General features: G+C 38.1%; 2 protein-coding genes across 2 annotated transcripts; both read right to left on the reverse strand.

The window, feature by feature from the left end:
* Window positions 1-6543: 6543 nt before the first annotated feature.
* LOC128613052 (tribbles homolog 2-like) lies at window positions 6544-10005 on the reverse strand. Its single transcript, XM_053633596.1, has 3 exons — window positions 8849-10005; window positions 7495-7787; window positions 6544-7271 (listed from the first exon to the last, which is right to left on the reverse strand). The coding sequence occupies exons 1-3, from the start codon at window positions 8987-8989 to the stop codon at window positions 6836-6838; spliced, it is 870 nt and encodes a 289-aa protein (XP_053489571.1). The 5' UTR covers window positions 8990-10005; the 3' UTR covers window positions 6544-6835.
* On the reverse strand, window positions 10000-18798 carry napba (N-ethylmaleimide-sensitive factor attachment protein, beta a). Its single transcript, XM_053633594.1, has 11 exons — window positions 18526-18798; window positions 18031-18110; window positions 17825-17941; window positions 16382-16428; window positions 16194-16271; window positions 12720-12775; window positions 11706-11790; window positions 11514-11618; window positions 11285-11353; window positions 11126-11176; window positions 10000-11030 (listed from the first exon to the last, which is right to left on the reverse strand). The coding sequence occupies exons 1-11, from the start codon at window positions 18621-18623 to the stop codon at window positions 10929-10931; spliced, it is 888 nt and encodes a 295-aa protein (XP_053489569.1). The 5' UTR covers window positions 18624-18798; the 3' UTR covers window positions 10000-10928.
* Between the last annotated feature and the right edge of the window lie 440 nt (window positions 18799-19238).

Below are 19238 nucleotides of genomic sequence, written 5' to 3' on the forward strand. Positions count from 1 at the left end.
AAACAGCTCAGGAGATGCTCTGACCCGGTTGTCTAGTCATCATAATTTGGCCCTTGTGAAAGTCGCTTAGGTCCTTACGCTTGCCCATTTTTCATGCCTCCAACATAATGTCGAGACCTTACTGTTCACTTGCTGCCTAATATATCCCACCCCTTGACAGGTGCCATTATAGCGAGATAATCAATGTTATTCACTTCACCTGTCAGTAGTTTTAATGTTATGGATGATCGGTGCAAGTAAATCAAAAAAATGTTTATTATTAAATGAGAAATTGAGAAATGGTAGAAATTGGTATTTTATCTGAACAATCTAAATCTAATCTAATTAGGCACGTGTAGCACACGCCATATACAGCATTTATGCTTTACAGTTAATACTAGGGTCTTTTGATCCTGAGAGGGAAATGAACTCTGGTTCTGGTTTGTGTTTTGCATGAAGAATATAGAAAAGTGCTGATTTCTTTACAATCATTTGTGTGCGATATTCCAATATCTCTGCTTTCAGACCTCTCTCAAGAGCTGACATTTTTTTCTTTCCTTTGGTGACTAAACATCTATCCATCCATTTTCTGTACCCACAGAGGATCATGGGGCGTCTGAAGCCTATCCCAGGGGACTCGGGCAAGGCACAAGGCAAGGGATACCCTGGATGAGGTGCTAACCCATCGCAGTGCACAATCACACACACACACTCACAAACCCATTCATACACTACAGACAATTTAGAGGTGCCAATCAGCCTACAACGCAGGTCTTTGGACTGGGGGAGGAAACCAGAGTACCTGGAGGAAACCCAAAAGTGCTAACCACTAAGCCACCATTCCCCCCTAGCTACTAATAAGTTTTTGCATTTTAGTGTCTGAGAAACAATGAAAAACCACACCTTTTTTTCATTCCTGTAAAATTTTTGTGTCACTGGGTTTTCTTTGATAACTTTCCAACCAAATACTGCTTCCTAATAATTATTTAATTATAACCATTGTACATGATCAGTTGTCTGAAAGAAGGATTCCCAACGATTTCATGATGTATTTGTGACGCATGCTAGGCACTCTAGTGGCCAAACATTAATGGACATAAACCTGATAGCAATATAAAAGTGTAAATTCTGCCAAAAAACTGAGGTAAAACAGAATATTCCATATCATATTAAACTCTGGTTTTATGCAGGAATTCTCCCTTAAAATGATCTATCTTCACTCACTGTGTAAAGTAAATGCAGTGCTTTACCCTGTGTACTTTAGCCCAAAAACAGATATTTATTGCAAACAGATATTTATTCCCTTTCCTTGAATTTTCCCTGTAATCTGCATCTTTACATCTAGACACATGGCGATTAAGCTGTCTTGAGCTAAGAGGCAAAGGAGCAGGCACCCCTACTTGTGAGACAGCAGCACAGCAGGGATCCCAGCACGATATTTCTCAGACTCGACACAGGCAAACGGCCCGGCTCACATCAGCCCAGTCAGATACACCATCCAGCTTTCAAACTATAAAGTCTACCCTGTGACCTGAGCTGTCAAACACATAGAGATAGTCAGAAAAAGCTCAAACACAGCCATTTTCAAACTGAGTTCAAAGCATTTGAACACACCGAAGATGATCCCCTGTTCATTCGGCAGTACAGCCCAAGCACGCTTTTATCAGAAAAGGATCAGATCATCAAAAAAATTCTGATTGACATTTTGGAAACAGACAAATGTGTAGATAAATTCCTATTAAATAATACAAAGTCGCTTACCGCACAGTGTCTCTGATGGATGCACATTACAGTCAGCAGTGGTATTTTCCACCAAAGCAAACAGCTCCTGCTGAAGACAAATTAGAGACATATTTGTTCGATTCATAACGTGTTCAATTCTTCAGATGAACAAAACATTTTTTTTCCTGATAGGAAAAGAAAAACTAACCCAAGCGTTAGTTTATATTTTTTTCATATAAAAATTTATAACAAACTACAACTATTAAGAGATTTCTTTTTATTTTATTTATTTATTTTTTAGATATTCCAAGTATATTCCCAAAATTAAGAAAAAATTTGCAGCAAGGCAATTCCAATTTTGCTTCACAACTGCAATTCAATATCTTGAAATACTTTTTAACCTAAAAGCAAACTAGCTTGAACTATTAACTACTTGGAGTGTCGTATAGACTTGATATAGTAAATAAGAATACTGCAAAAATCATGATCCTGCTCTCCTAAATAAAGCCATGAGGTCTTGAACTCTTCCAGTCACAGCCTGGTTTAGACATGCAGTGCTATGAGAACAGCAGTGAAGGCACAGCCTCCGCTCTTTGCGCTGTTTTCAGGCATGAACTATTCATAGACGGGACATCCATTAGATGGAGCAGAACCTGCAGATCCGACAACACTTACTGAACCCTTAAGGCTTTTCTGTCCGTATCAGCAAAGGCATTACCCAATTAAGGCTCTTTTTGTGCTGAAGGGCTGTCAACAAGCTTTTAATCATTTCCGTCTTTTTCTCTAAAGCCACCAAGGACGTGATGGTAAACTCTATCATTTAAAGCCGGGTATTCATCAACAAAATATAGAAGGCAGCCAAGAAGCTGCCTTTGAATACAGCTTCTTAAAATAATGTACACAAAACCAAGGCTTTTTAATATCAGGAGGTGGTTTATCTCTGGAAAATGTATCAGATCTACCAAAGCTGCTTAGAATGTACTGGCACAGTGGATGTCTTTAAAAATGTCTTTTATGTCATTTTCAGCTCCATACTCAGCACACAAACAAAAGCAGACAGATGGCGTGGTGTGGTGTGGTGCTGTTCCTGCTATTCTATCTCATGAGGTGTCTGTTAAAACCCAGTATTATAAGAAGATGGATGTGAATATTCATGCTGGAGGTCTGGCTCACCTGTCAGGCAGCAGAATCACAGGATAATGTAATGCATAAAGCAGAATATGCATTATTTATTATTTAAATAGTTACACTTATGTATTTGTATCGATTAAAATTCAAGGGTTTCAGTGTGGACAAAGATGGACCCAGGCAACATTTCATTTTAATTTGAAATAACTGAAATAATAATACAATTCAAAGCAGAAGTGTGCCAAATATGAATGAAATGCACCATGTTTGATTTTGCACTAAAACCGTATTGAGCAAAGTGACTGCTGACTTAAATAATTAGGTTATTGTAATGACACATCAATTCATACACATGTCTGATTGATATATTTAATGGTATGCTGTTTTTATGATATGGCTCTGTTTTTCCTCATGTTGAAATGATAAGCTACATGTGAACAACTACAGAGCATAAATACTGCTCTGTAACAATATTAATGGAAATTATCTTCGATCTAAGAGTCACTTTTAAAAGTAACTGCTATCAAATACTGCACCTGATTTGAGGCAAAAAAAAAAACCTGTTCATTGTGATTGATTGAATATAAAACCTGACATGCAAGCCAACTTGTAAAGAATTGAGAAAATACAGCATCATTATTTAGGTACACTCAAATGCCAATAATACAGATCTAGTTAAGTTAACATAGCCTACATTAGTGGTTGTGAATATCACAAAATTAATGTTAGGTCAATCAGAAAACTGTTCTACAGCTTAAAGTGCCACCTTACATTACAAAATGTACATAACAATGAATTAAGAGAACACTGATCACTCCAAGAGCTGTGAACTGTGAAGCAGTGAGGTGTTTTGTTTTTTTCTTTCTCCACTTCACAGATGACTTCACTAACATTCCAACATAGGTCCTTTATCAATAATTCATCATTGCATTACCAGCACATTCATTTGCAGGTAAAGCAAAACAAATCACTCAAGAGAAATCAATACATCCCGCACCCCATCAGCTATGAAACCAGCGGCTGGGCGCAATTAGGTAAAAACACAGTGAACACTAAGAGAAACAATGTGCTGAGGGGTGGGCTGAGTGCACACATGAACACTTATACTGTTATTGCACAGAAGAATGTGTTCACCTCTGACTTCTCATTGATTTTGCTGTAATTGTATACAATCAAATGTGAACTGATTGATACATAGACACCAAATGTATACATAAAACATGAACTTTATACTCTTCAGGTCCTCATTTCCCCTTCATTTTATGTTGGATAAACACTGGACATTACAACCTCAGGTCTGTATTATTACTGACAACCCAAGTTTTAGAGAGGTCCCCTACAATCCTGATCTGGAAGAGTGACAACATACTTTTTAACCCTTGTTATATGAAAATAACTGACAGGTGCCACCTTCAATCCTGTTGCAATGACAGCATCAAAAGTTGCTGATCCGATGTATAAGCAATCCGAGTCAGAGCACTGCTTCAGTATTGTCCATAAAGTAAATTATTGGTACCCTCATGCATGCATGTTGCAAAAGTTTATGCAGGACTGAGGTTGCTGTGAAGTCGGTCAGTGAATCAGTGGGACAGCATCGTCCACTGTGCGAGCTTTAAGCTTTTAAGCTCTTTTAATCACAGCTTAGTGCATAGTGCAGTACGAAACAGGCTGGTCAGTATAACTACCGTTATGCCATAATAAACCCCTCTCACCCGCTCCCATGCGCTCTTACCTTCTTAAATGGCACTCCAATTGGCGTTCTTGTGTTTGCACGGATGTTTAATTGGAGCACTCTCACTAACACACTCCTCGCTTTTGTATCATTGTGCCATTAATCGGTGTTGTTGCCGACAGCTTCCGGTTGGAATAGAGCAGTAGGTGTTACCGCTAGAAAAGCACCCGTGTCTGTTCGCTCGTGTCACGAAAGGTGCGAGAAGCGCGCGACTCGAAGCCTATGCCCCGCGCGCCTCTCCGCTCGCTGCTTCGCTGGGTGAGTGGGCGGGGTGAGAGTGGGGTCACGTGAGGCACTGCTCCATGGGTCCGCCTCTTTTAGAGAACTCATGCATCTCTAAGCATTTCAGAGAAGTCGCACAGCGCCGACTAGAGGAGTTATATAGAACCTTTGCGAAATTATGCTGAATTTGGTGCTTTGCCCCGAGACAGCCCAACGGTGTAAATATGCCCGAGGACATGCCATTTAAAAAGTGTCCCCACACACAGGACAAACACACACAGACATATAGCTTAGTATACAGTCTATTAAGCAATCAATCAATCAATCTATCTATCTATCTATCTGTCTATCTATCTATCTGTTTGTCTATCTATCTATATATTTTTCTCTGCACATGCAAAGAAATGCTGTAGCGCAAAGATGCCTTCAAAATAACAATTATAACAAAGTTTGTACTAAAAAAATAGGGTGCCTAAAACTGTGTGTGTGTGTGTGTGTGTGTGTGTGTGTGTGTGTGTGTGTGTGTGTGTGTGTGTGTGTGTGTGTGTGTGTGTCCATCCATTTTCTGCAGTGCTTATCCTACACAGGGTCGGGGCAGGGGACACCCTAGACAGGGTGCCAACCCATCGCAGGGCAAAATCGCACATACAGTCACACACCATGGACAATTTGGAAATGCGAATCAGCCTACAACGCATGTCTTTTGACTGAGGGAGGAAACTCGAGTACCTGGAGGAAACCCCCGAAGCACAGGGAGAACATGCAAAGTCAGTTTGCAGACCAAACCATTTTATAAAATAGGGGGAATATGAACTTATCTGAAGACTTGCAAACGATACATTGGCCTACATGTGTTACAAGAATATACTTATTTCAGTCCTTTTTATTATTCATGCCAATTGACTACAAAATCCTCCTGGGATACCACCCCATCTGGGGCTAATCTGGTTGCCCCCATTCCCCATGACAACTAGGCTGTCAACATATTACAGTAACAAGCACTTATTTTAAAGCAGTCATGGCAGTCATTGAATTTCTATTTAAGTTCCCAGTTAGCAAAGCTAGGCAGATATGTACAGTTTTTGTGTACTACTAAAGACAACAAAGGTATATCTTTATTAAAGTGCTTTATTTTATTCTCAAAGCATGATTGCCACCTTGTGGCCATAGTGCTATTCAGATTATGTTGTAAAATAGAGAAATTTACTACTTTATTAAGATATAATTTTATTAGACTTATTAATGCCTTTGTTGGTAGGCACTTACTGACTCTAGCCCATCTGTTAATGCACAGTGTGACGATTCCATTGAACCTCACCCATCGATGGAAAGGGACCACCATAGGGACTAACAGATATTAGGATGGGCGACCATTCTCAGTGTTGCAGTAACACTGTGTTTTTGTTTTGTTTTGTTTTGTTTTGTTTGTTTTTTTTTGGGGGGGGGGGGCACTTCAATGGTGCCAATGGGTTTAGAATAGTCCACCAACCAAAAACATCAAGCCAACAGCTTGTGAACAAAGGGCTGGAGAATATTTAATATGTGCTGCAAAGAAAATTGGTTTAACTATATAGCACCACCAAGGAAGGTGTGTCTAATAAAGTGGCTAGTAAAATGTATACAATATGTTAAATATAACCCCAGCAACACTGCTGCAGCTGATACACTCATATCAGTTCAACACATGTCAGTGTCACTGCGGTACTGAGAATAATACACCAGACAAATAAAATCTGGTGAGCATTCCTGTGGTAGTTTCTTTATATTGATAGAACAGTGTCTGATAAATTGTGTATAATAGTAGATAATCTATAGTCAGTAAATGTACTTACAAAGTGACATATATGGTATATGTATCTGATAGAATGGCCAATTAATGTACATAAAAATGTAGCTAAAAATTGCATTTTAAATCACCTAAATTATGTACTAAGAAGACATGTATACAAGGGTCTTCACTATAGGCCAAATAAGGCAGTTCCTAATGTGCATGTAACATCTGTGTAGATGTACAGCCACTTCCAGTGAGTGAGATCAGGTTTTCCTAATTTGCTATAAAGATGGAACTTTTTGATCTTCATCTTTGTAGAACATCTTCCTCCACATATACTGAGAGTAGCTTGTAGAGGAAAACCAAGGATGGGACAAAATTTCCTCTGCAGTTAGCCGCTCTGAAGGGTCTAGTCGAAGGATGCTACATATGAGACACCTGGCTTTAGGTGAGAGAAGCTCTGGAAGAATAAATTTGCACTTCTGGATTTTACTGTACAGACCGTTGAGCTTTGTGTGTGAGAAAGGATAACATCCAAACAGAATAGTATACAATATAACTCCAAGTGCCCATACATTTGATGCTTTTCCTGAGTATGAGCTCTCTGGCTGTAGGCTCTCTGGACTGATATAGACCGGACAGCTGTGCTTGCCTGATACAGTATCATCCTGTTCTATCATATATGTGTCTTTAAGGGTGCACAGTGCCAACTGGGTTCTACATTAAAAAAAAAAAAAGGGAATAATTAACAATTACACAAATACATAAAAGCAACAGACAACACATATGCATAATTTAGTGTGCAATAGTTAATCCAAAAATTTAAAGATTCCATTAACCTTGGTAATATTTTCATTTTACTTGAACAAGATCAAACACTTTTTATATATACTTATGCTTTTACACTCCTCTTTATTGAAAAGAAGAAAAGAAGTCTCACCGCTCTTCATTTTTAAATGCAAAATGCTTCATTTTCAGACTATGCAGAACCACACCGTTATTGTGACAATGTGCCACAGCAGAGACTATCTGATGAAAGAGCCTCAGAGCTTTATCTTCACACAAGCCTTTTGAGGACTGAACATATCTGTACACGTTACCGTACGTATGTTCAAAGAAGACATAAGCTGTAGAGTGTCCAAGGATGATTTCAAATGGATGGTGTAGGTTGGGCTGAACAGGAAGGTGAGAGTACACAGCCAGGGACTGGGCAAATCTACTAATGGGAAAAACCTACAAAAAATACCAAACAAATAAAATAAAAAGCAAGAAAGATAGAAAAAAGACAGAAAGTAAGAAAGAAAGATATAATTTCATAATTGTGAACACTGCATTATTGTATGATCTGATGATTTATTTTTTATTTGGAAGTTTTAATGCCATCATTGCAGTATGACCAGTTGGATTGTGCCAGCTTCCTAAAACAATCACTACTATGAATGTAAATGTAAATCATCCACTCTATAGACTGTGTAGTGTGTAACTGTATTGGAATATTGTCTGATGTTGGATTAATCTGCTGGAAAAAAAACAAAACAAAACAGTAGTCCACTATAAAAATGCCATTACAAGCCATCAGCTAACCATTAAAACCATTACCATTAACATTACTGGTTCTTAATAGTATCCACTATCCACCACTATGTGCCACCAATATAAGGCAACAAATTACCAGTAGAGACCCACAGGAAGCATAATAATTTCCATTAAACCAGTACAATGGAGGGCAATGGTAGCTCAGTGGTTATGACATTGGCCTACTGATTGAAAGGTTGTGAGTTCAAATCTCAGCACCACCAAGCTGTCACTGCTGGGTCCTTGAGCAAAATGTAAGTCACTCTGAATAAGGATATCTACCAAATGCCATAAATGCAACCATCAAAACTATTACAAATTCTATACAGTCCATAAGTAATTGGACAGGAGCCCTGTTTTTTTGGTTTTGAAATCTATGCGTACTGAATATAAAATGAAAACGGGTTCAAAATGTCAGTGTTAATTCAAAGATATTTTCATTCTGGATGAACCACAGCCTACACAGCCACCTCATTTTAATTAATACTGCCATTTAAATTCATCATTAAACATGCATGTGGGAAAAACCTGAGTATAACTCAAAAACCTTGCAGCTAATGAATTGACCAGGCTCTGAAAAATATCACCAAAAAAAAAAAAAAAGAAAGAAAGAAAGAAAGAAAGCAGCATGTAATGTTTGGGTATTGAGCTTTGCTGTACTGCAACACAGCAGTAGATTACACTGGCCATATGGGTCTATGATAATCAGTTCAGCTCACCTTACAGAGCAGATGTTTGCCGCTGTGCAGGTTGACAGCTTTAAACACGTTTTCCGCGACTTCTTCATGCAACACATTTTCACCAACCCTGATATCATGTGAACCACGGGACGCTTTCGTGGAAGCAAAACTCGAAAGCATTTCGTTCTGATCAGTAATGAAACGCACTGAACTCGGAAGCTAGTGAGTGCTCTTGCAGGAGGAGAAGTCGTTAAACCGCCCGTGGAACGTTAATATTAAAAGTAAATACATATGCGGTTTTCTAAAAACAACAACAAAACCCCAACAGCCTGGAAAACGAATAAGCTACTGTACGGTGTAGGCCAACTGTAATTTAAGTACATAATTCTTGACATAATAAAGTAAACGACACTTTATATATTCAGTAGGCTATTTATTAGTTTGCGCAGAATAAATATAGCATTTATTATAAGTTTCAGTGTGTTGGTAAGATGCCACAATAATGCTATTTAGCCTACTAGTGGCATTTAAAGGATTCAAAATGAATTAGACACAGCATGCTTCATGACATGAGGTATAAATTACTGTCACACTGAACAATATAAAATAGTAGTATTACTTTAAAAAAATATATTAAACAATAAGTCCTGACTGACAATTGGGGAGTTTAAAAAAAAAAAAAAAAAAATTTGCCAAAAATGCAGGCAGGGCTGATCAAACTGGTAGACCTTCTTCACCAACTGGTAAATAATTTCATAAATAAATGTTTGAGGTTTTCTGAATAACTTACTGTTGTCCTTGCTGGAAAAATATCAACAACCAACAACAACAACAAAAACAATAGAAACCATTTGAATTTTTGGAATGGCTTCCACTACAAACCATAGGATGTTAACCATTAAACCCATTACCAAATGATTTCCATTATGTAGTAGGATATATTAAGGATGTGGATCCTTAATGGTATCCACTAGACATAGACATGCCACCAATAGAAGGCAACAAATTACAAGTAAAGACCCACAGGGACCATTAGTTTCCATTAAAACCAATACAATTCCCTTTATAACCTTTAAAACCATTACAAATTATATGAGGGTTTCTATTGTTTTGTTTTTTTTTCTTTCCAGCAGTTATTACATTGTCTTAATCATTACTTGTCTACAATGTATCATTAGCAGGTTAGAAGTAGTAATTCAGAGACTGTTTCCTCTCTAGCAGCACGCACCAATGGGCAAAGATCATCCATCAGTTTGAGCAGCTCAGCCTGTGTCTTGGCAGCTGATAGTTGGTCAGACTAAGCTGGATTTTTCAGCAGGAGTGTCCAAATCACCCTCAGATTAAGGCTGATATAATTCCTCTCACTGCCAGGTGAAAAGCAGGACAACTACACACAGGAATTCTACATTATATATACAATAATAAAAAGTAATTCAGCATCTGATATAGATGATTTACCATGGGGAAGTTTAACATCAACACCAGGACACAAGAAAAACATTTTATGATGTGTCTTATATTTATGAGCAACACAGTGACACAATGATATGTAACATGTAGGTCTTCTTAGGTCATCTACAAATGTCAATATTCCAACATAAGGGTAACTAAACAGCCTAAACATAAATAAAAGCAATACAGATTTAATCTGAAATAAATCTTACATAGCCATGATTTCAAAATAAAGTGCACAAGCATGAGATCACATCCTGAAATCTGAACATTTATCATGCAAGACAATGCCAGTGACAACATTACAATGAATACACAGAACATACAGAAACACATTTATTCTCTGGTCATTTTTTTTTTTTCCATGCCACACACCGACACTGAGTGAAACTGTCAAATAATGAATGTGGCTAAGCTGCATCATCTCTGCACTAAAGGGATAAAAGACAACACTAGTCATTAAACAGAATAATGTTTTAATACTGACACAGTATGTGACTCTAGTGTCCTGAATGCTAGTCTTATTATACAAACCATCCACCTTTGAACTAAAAGACTGGCATCGGGGCACATATTGGAGCTAGCATCACTACAGAAGTGTTCAACCAGATTGTCACAATAAAACATAAAAATGAGCAGGGAAGTGTGCCATGGTGTTACTGCCGATTCACTTTAGGTCACCGGCATCTCCCTGGATCGTCTTCTTGATGCGGAGTAACATGGTGGTCTGCCATTGGTCCAGACGGGAGATTGAGTCAAATTCTTTCACCTGAAAGAGTGTCAGAAAGCACTCATAAACATAAACAGATCTTGAATTGCAAACTTTTTTTAATTACAGACTTCCAGACTTAAATTCAAACTTACAGCCTCAGTGAATGCCTCGTTGTTTTGCTCTTCATGTGCTTCCAGTAGTTTCTGTACAGAGGAATTTGCAGTTCAAAGACTACACACATCTCAGCATTGCTTGCCATTTTAAAGTTAAAAAATCTGTAACGTTTTCAATGAGTTATCTTTCTTACTTACTTTCAAAAGCTTACATTCTCTTGAGTCTGAGAATGCTGGAAACATGCTCTCATACTTCTCTATGGCCAGCTATGAAAATACATGGAAATTCATGATGTTAAAAGTAATCCACTATATAAGTCATGAAGCACAAATCATCTTTTGTTACAATATAAACTAGCGAGGGATATAATTTGAGAATGACCAGCTAACAAATGATCATAGAACAAACTAAAGCTGTTGCACTAACCTTTGCATTTAATTCATCCACAATGAAGTGGCACAGTGAAGCCTTCCAGAAGTATTCCTTTGCGTTGTACTTTAGAAGTGGATTATCCATTGTACTAGTTGCAACCTGGTGAGAGAGGAAATATTGCACTCTGCAGGGATATATTTAATACGAGATTAAAGTTCATAAACTGTGTAAACCTGGCACACAAACCTGCTCAAAGATTTCAATGGCTTTTGGATATTGTTCCAGCTGTGCACAGTAAAAGCCAACCTTCAGGAGACATTTGTTGGCAGAGCTGAAAGAAAAAAAAACACAAATGAAATTTTCCATTGCACAATTAAATGTCCATACATCCATCCATCCATCTTCTATACCGCTTATAGCTTAGGGAGACTGAAGTCTATCCCATGGGACTCGGGGCACAAGGCAGGGGACACCCTGGATGGGGTGCCAACCTATCACAGGGAACAATCGTGCGCACACATACACCCATTCACACACTGTGGACAATTTGGAAATGCCAATCAGCCTACAATGCATTTCTTTGGATTGGGGGAGGACATCAGAGTACCTGGGGAAACCCCTGAGGCATGGGCATAGTTAAAAATCTTTGTGTCAAATTAAGATTTAGGATTAACATCTTAACTACGAAACCACTCAGACCTTGGACTGGTACAATAACACTGTAACCGAGCACAGGGAGTCTGACTAGTTGTGGGTAATACATGCTTCATCATATCTTTGTTATCATTTGATTTGGGTAGTTATTTTTGTGCTACAGCATGTTCAGCCAATATAGTCAACTGGAAACTGATGGTCGAGTTTATTCATTTTGTCAGGAGATATTTTGTAATGTTTTGTAAACCAACAACAGATTACAAAACACCTCATGTACCTCCAAAGACAACTAATAATTCTTTAAAAGTAGGCAAAATATTAAGAAAGGCCAAAGATGAAATATAAAGAGAGGCAAATCAATACTAAATGACAGTTAGTGTGTGTGAAATAAGAAAGAGAAATAACCCTGCATTTTCATAGCTTCCTTTTCCTACAGTTGATACAGGTGAATATGGAGATTACTTCCCATTCTGAAATCCTATCAAGCTGTTCGGTCAGCCAAATAATCTGTAGGGAGCTATTAATATGCTAAAACTCTACACAATGCTCCTTAGAGTGAAATAAAATCTCACATACGTTGTAGTATTTTATAAGTAAATGAAATACCTTTTAGATTCCTCTCCTTTATAATAGTCAGCTGCCTGCTCATAATGGGCCATTGCCTGCAACAAAAAGGACAAGGACCATTTGTGTGCTAAAGGTATCAGTTTGGCAGGGGTGCATCTGAATCAGCCATACTGAGCTGTATAACCTTGAAGTTTTAGCATACATCAAGTTTTGGTTTATTAAGACAAGAACTATGAATGGAGTTGGACTGCTCATCTTAAAGTAGAGTAAAATTTCTTTTATCTTTTTTTTTCCATCTTAAATTTCAGTAAAACTGGTAGACATGACTAAACTCCACTATGAAGCCATATTGTTGGATGAAGGATCCTTTTGTTTCTGACTACCAAGGTGGTTTCCTTAGTGGAGTTTTCTACTACTTTTTAATAGCAAAGTCATCACTTTGTGACCGTGACCTCAAAATTGTAGCCCATACATCATGTTCGATCTCTTCCCATTATCATCCTGTAAAGAAGTTAAGAAAGTGGATTCAAAGACACTGAGTGCATAATCAACTGATTTTTGCTAATCTTCTTATTTATAAAATGTGAACCATCAGAGAGAGTGTACTGAGGCACACTAGGTGACAGTAGTTCTAATATTTGATTTATTATTAACTGACTGTGTTGCTGAAGAGGACACATGGCTTACTGCTTGTGTAATTTGTTGAAACTTTCCCAACTTCTTGTGTATTTCAGTGCAGGATAGTAAGCTAGTTATGAAACCAATGGGGCCGGTGAGAGTGTTTCCCATTTTAGACCAACAAGACTTAAAACGACTTTCGTTTTTGCCTAAAAGTACTGCTACACCTTATGCTATGCATACCAGGTTTGATGCAAGAGGTACACAAACACAATTGGTTTGTAACCATAGGATGGATATTTCTAAATTCCAATTGCAGTGGAGCAATTTCTTTGCTTCCAATTAAATGGTCCTTCCCCTTGGGTGAGCTTTAGCACCCAAGGTTTTCACAAAATACAGTGGTGCTTGAAAGGTTGTGAATTCGTTACAATTTCTGCAATAAATATGCCTAAAACATAATAAGATTATATAATAATAAATCCTAAAAGTAGATAAAAAGAACCAAATTAAACAAATGAGACAAAAATATAATACTTGGTCATTTATTTATTACAGAAAATGTTAGAATATTACATATCTGTGAGTGGCAAATGTATGTGAACCTTGGCTATCAGTATCTGGTTTGACCTCGTTGTGAAGCAATAACTGCAACTAAACGTTTCTGGTAACTGTTGATCAGTCCTGTACCTCGGCTTGGACGAATTTTAGCCCACCAGCTTCAACTTGGGATGTTGGTGGGCTTCCTCAATGAACTACTTGTTTCAGGTCCTTCCACAACATTTCTGTTGGATTAAGGTGAGGACTTTGACCTGGCAATTCCAAAACATTAACTTTATTCTTCTTTAACCATTCTTTGGTAGAACAACTTGTGTGTTTAGGATCGTTGCCTTGCTGCATGGCACACTTTCTCTTGAGATTCAGTTCATGGACCGATGTCCAGACATTTTACTTTAGAATTCTCTGATGCACTTCAGAATTCATTGTTTCATCGATGATGGCAAGTCATCCTGGGGCAAAACAGGCCCAAACCATGATACTACCACTAGCTTCCAATAGCCTTCTGAGTTCTCCATGTGAGCTTTAGCAAACTGCAAAGGGGCAGCAATGTTATTTTTGGAGAGCAGGGGCTTTCTCCTTGCAATCCTGCCATGCACACCATTTTTGATCAGTGTTCTCCTGATGCTGGACTCATGAACATTAACATTAGCCAATGTGAGAGAGACCTTTAGTTGCTTAGATGCTACCCTGGCTCCTTTATGACCTTGCAGAATATTACACGTCTTGCTCTTGGAGTGATCTTTGTTGGTTGATCACTCCTGGGGAGGGTAATAATGGTCTTGAATTTCCGTCATTTGTACACATTTGTACAATTTGTACATTTGTACAATAAGTGACCAAGTATAATATTTTTGTCTCATTTGTTTAATTGGGATCCCTTGGTCTACTTTTAGAACTCGTGTGAAAATCTCATGTTTTGGGTCATATTAATTTAGATATACAGAAAGTTTTAAAGGGTTCACAAACTTTCAAGCACCACTGTATGTAAGAGTTGCTGTAGAGCCCCTGAAACACTGGGGTCTGTGGATGGTGTGTGGATAGTCCCACCAAGTGACAAGCCAAACAGAGCTCCCGATCTCACATATGGAAGCTCTAGGTTTGAAAATCAATTGCATAAAGAGACGACTGGCACCTATGCAGTCATGTGACACCTACATAGTTCATAGACATGAAGTTTTACTGGCAGACTTGCAGATCTATCATAAATACATTCAGAAAATTACAAGTGGCCACACAACACCCAAACAGGTATGTAGACTTCTCTCATGAATGTTGACAGCAGCAAGCATTGGCAAGGCTGGGAATTCTGCACCTCAATCCATTTCAATGTTTGCTGAATGTTCAGTCAAATAGCAAAAGCATGTGTCCTCCATTAAGTCATTCGGTTTTTATAATTTTTTATTTTGCTTTGTGTTTTTTTGACAACACCAACACCTTCAGCCATGGCAAGTGTATGCTATCCAATATCAAAGGACAGTCATTGACCTTAAAATGCAACTGGACAATGATGTTTCATGCCCAATATTTACAAAGGTAACAATGGTCAGTCCCTCCAGGATTTCATGAGTTTGCGATCTCAGAAATGAATGTAAAATCAAGCAAACTCTGCAATACTCAGAGGAGCTTGCAATGTTTAAAAATTACCACAGATTTTCAGCAGATTTGGGACAAGATGTGTCAGGTGACATCATCACAACATGCATTCAGCCAAAGCCTTCAATTTACGTTCGTTGAACAAGAGAGCAGCTAAAAGGTCTCATCTACCAACAAACAAACAACCAAATTGATCCATTTTAAAACATCTCATTTGAATATATTTTGATACGGACCCCCTGCAATTACACCACTGACCAGTAGGGGTCCGCGGAAACACTGCAATAGACGGTAGAGTACATAGTGTAAGTGTATAGTACGTCATTTACTCTCATTTACTAGAGTATTTACTCTCCGAAGCTGTTTTCGGAGCAGAAGTAACATAGTGAGTAAATGTACCGCAACTAATGAGACCAACGAATCGATGAGATTCGTTGACAACGATTTTCATAAACGATTATTATCGATTTTATCGATTAGTTGTTGCAGCTCTAAAAGATATTGAAAAAAACTTTATTAGCATTGCATTTATAGCTTAATTAAGACTGAGAGAAGACATGTGCATTTTAATTTAAGAACAAAATTTTAAGGTAATTAAAGCTTCTCTTGTTCTCTGGATTGATTGGGGGTCTCAAGCTAGTTAAGCGAGCTTATTACAGCTATGGATTAATTTGAATGATGCATAATGTAGCGCTCACTCTTCTAAAAGGCTGCACTGATCAGAAATTTGCAATTAAATCTTACCTTTTCGATATCCACCAGCTCAGACTCGTATATTTCCGCAATAGTCATGTGGTGTTTGGCTGCAATTGTAAATCGACCCTATGAAAGAAGGATAACACTGATAGAAAGCACAACTATGGAAAAAAAGACGAAGTTCTATGTGATATCTGGACAAGACGGAGCTCAACATTTAAGCGTGTTGATCTTACCATGTCCGTATATATGTCGATGGCTGCATTTAAGCAGTTTATAGCCTCTGTTTGATGCATTGGGAAAGAATAGGTGAAGTTGTTAGTGGAGAATTAAAGGCATGTAATAGCAAAGAGACATAATAAGGTAACAGTTTAACTGTGCTTCAACTTAACTTTTGTTCTGTCTGTCATAGACAAAAGGTTCTCAACCTTTTGTAACTAAAGGCCCCCCCAAGCCTCCCCTATCTTGTGGTACGTGGCATGCCCGCACCACCCCCCCTAAATATTGGAGGAGACCAGGTATAATGATTATCTATTATATAAAATCTATCTATATATAGCCTCATCTATAATCTGGATAGATAGATAGATTTTTTTTTGCTTTTGTGTTTTTGTACTTATTTTAAATTACTTTTCATAACTTTTGTGATTTTTTAAAATAACCTTTATAAAACTATATAACGGACAGGTATGGAGCATGAATTATCAAAAATGTTTCTGAACACTATAACACCTTTGAACAAGAGAACTAGGCTGTAATAACGTGGACTATTTTACACGTAAAACATGTTGCATTCCATTCGTCTTACATTCTAAAAACATTCACATATGAATTATGTAAACTGGGACAAATGGCACGTCTTTTTATCCATGACATCAGTGGGATGAGTGGGACACCTGCGCGTGCTTTGTTTTACATTCACGTCTGTGTCAGCTGCCATGCAATCAACGGGATGTGCTGTTCCGGCTCTCAGCCACTCACTGAACAGAGCAGATGCAGAGAGAGGTGTGAGTGCAGAAGAAAGTAAGACCTCGCACTTCCAGGACAGTACTGGCGACATTTGGAAAGTTGCTATGGTTTGTCCAAAAAGTCGCTAGATTTGTCACTAGGAGCTTTTTTGCAAAAAAGTCGCTAAGTTGGCAACACTGGTCTGCACTGACAGCTAGATAAAAGGCAGCTCCGCCTCTCCCCAGCAAAAAGAAAATACAGAGGGAGAGGGAACGTGGGGTTTTTCATTTATGCATATTCTATTTGAAAAGCAATAAAATACACCGAGTACCCAAATGATGCCCTGTATGGTTATTTTTTTCTTTCATAAAAATAATCTGCGCCCCCCTTCCGATCTTTCCGTGCCCCCTGGGTTGAGAACCACTGTCCTAGACTACACTGGGAATTTAAGTTTGAGTTGTACTAGCCTACACAACTACACAGTTTAATAATCTAGACATTTCCTCTGTAGATTTCATCTCTGATTGTGTTGGAATATGATTTGATTGATAAGGTAAGAATGACAAGAGAGAGTGATGGCTTCCAGAATCCAGATGATCTAAATCTGTCTTTTGGAAATAATGCATCTCCATGTATATTTTCCCTTATATACCACCTCAAACATGCCCAACCAACCAGTTAATGCACTGATCATTTTGTCGCAGACAGTTCATTGTGTACAGTGTTTTCACCTTGGGGATCAGCCTTCTTGAACGCATTTCCAGCATCAACAAAGCTGGTGGCAGCATCCAGTTTATTCTGCATTTGCATATGAAGTTTTGCAGCCTGGCAGAAAGCACTGCCTGCAGCTGGATAACAGAAGCATTACAATAATCAGGACAAAGATCGTGAAAATAAAGGAATTGTTATATATGCATAGATTTAGGGTTGTCATTACCACTCCAGTTCTTTGCCATTTTAAACATGTTGGCAGCTCTTGCATACATCTCACACGCTTCCTCTACCTTGTGGTTTCCTCTGCAACAACATGATTGTGTATATTCATTCATCTGAACTTCATCCTCTACATCATCAGGTTGACTGTGCAGTATCTAGCCCATGTATACTGTTTATATATATATATATATATATATATATATATATATATATATATATAATAGATGTCAGATATTTGTAAGACAAACATGGCTATATGACATTGACAGGAAAACGCATGGATGAGCAGAATTATTATTATTATTGTTATTATTATTATTATTATTGTTATTATTATTATTGTAAGACAGCAACACATTTAGCAACACAAGCATTCGGAATGGGATCATGACCACTTCCTGCTGTGTCAATGACCAATGAATGTCATAACATAGGAACCATCATGGAAATAACATTACTAGCATCACTGCTAGCTTGTTCACGACATCACCCTCACCCGAACATCCCTCCAAGAAACGAACCGGACGACTTGACTTTTTTGTCCGCGTCAGCCATCAGCTGGATAGCCTCTTTTTCTTTGCCCGAGGTATCCATGCTTGTAATTTTAATGTATCTTCGTGGAAGAAATTATGGGCTGTGTTTTCGCAGATGAAGCTGATGGAAAATGATGTGATGTGACGATGCCCTCCTCCTCCTCCTCCGCCCCCGTGTGCTGCTGATGAGAAAGCAGCAATACAGCACCACCCTGCAGGCTGGGTTGCCAGGTCTTGGAGAGTTAAGCGGATTGTAGGCTTTTCAAAACTCTAATGTTTTTATTTCTTCTAAACGAATTCTACTTTTCTAATAAATTAAGCCATTTCTCTCATGGATAAAATAGATAATTCACAGATACACAATATAATACATTCATATAGACCTGGATAAGTACAAATGTTGCAAGACGATAATCTTCGTTTAAACACAATATAATAACAGGAATTTATTTTATCTTGTCTATAAAAAACTCACAATTCTTCATACCACGCGAATAAAAAAAACCTAATCAGTTTCGATTAGGAAGATTAAATGCGGACATGGCAACGCAATGCAGGCTGAAGTGCGCTCCCTTTCGATTAAGCAAGTCATTTCCTCAAACCGGAAACCAGCTCCACAGCGTCGATTCCCTAAATTTTACAGCTTTGACATTTTTTGATAGTATGTTGGGAACTC

The sequence above is a fragment of the Ictalurus furcatus genome, chromosome 9, assembly GCF_023375685.1.
Source record: "Ictalurus furcatus strain D&B chromosome 9, Billie_1.0, whole genome shotgun sequence".
Classification (NCBI taxonomy): Eukaryota; Metazoa; Chordata; class Actinopteri; order Siluriformes; family Ictaluridae; genus Ictalurus; species Ictalurus furcatus.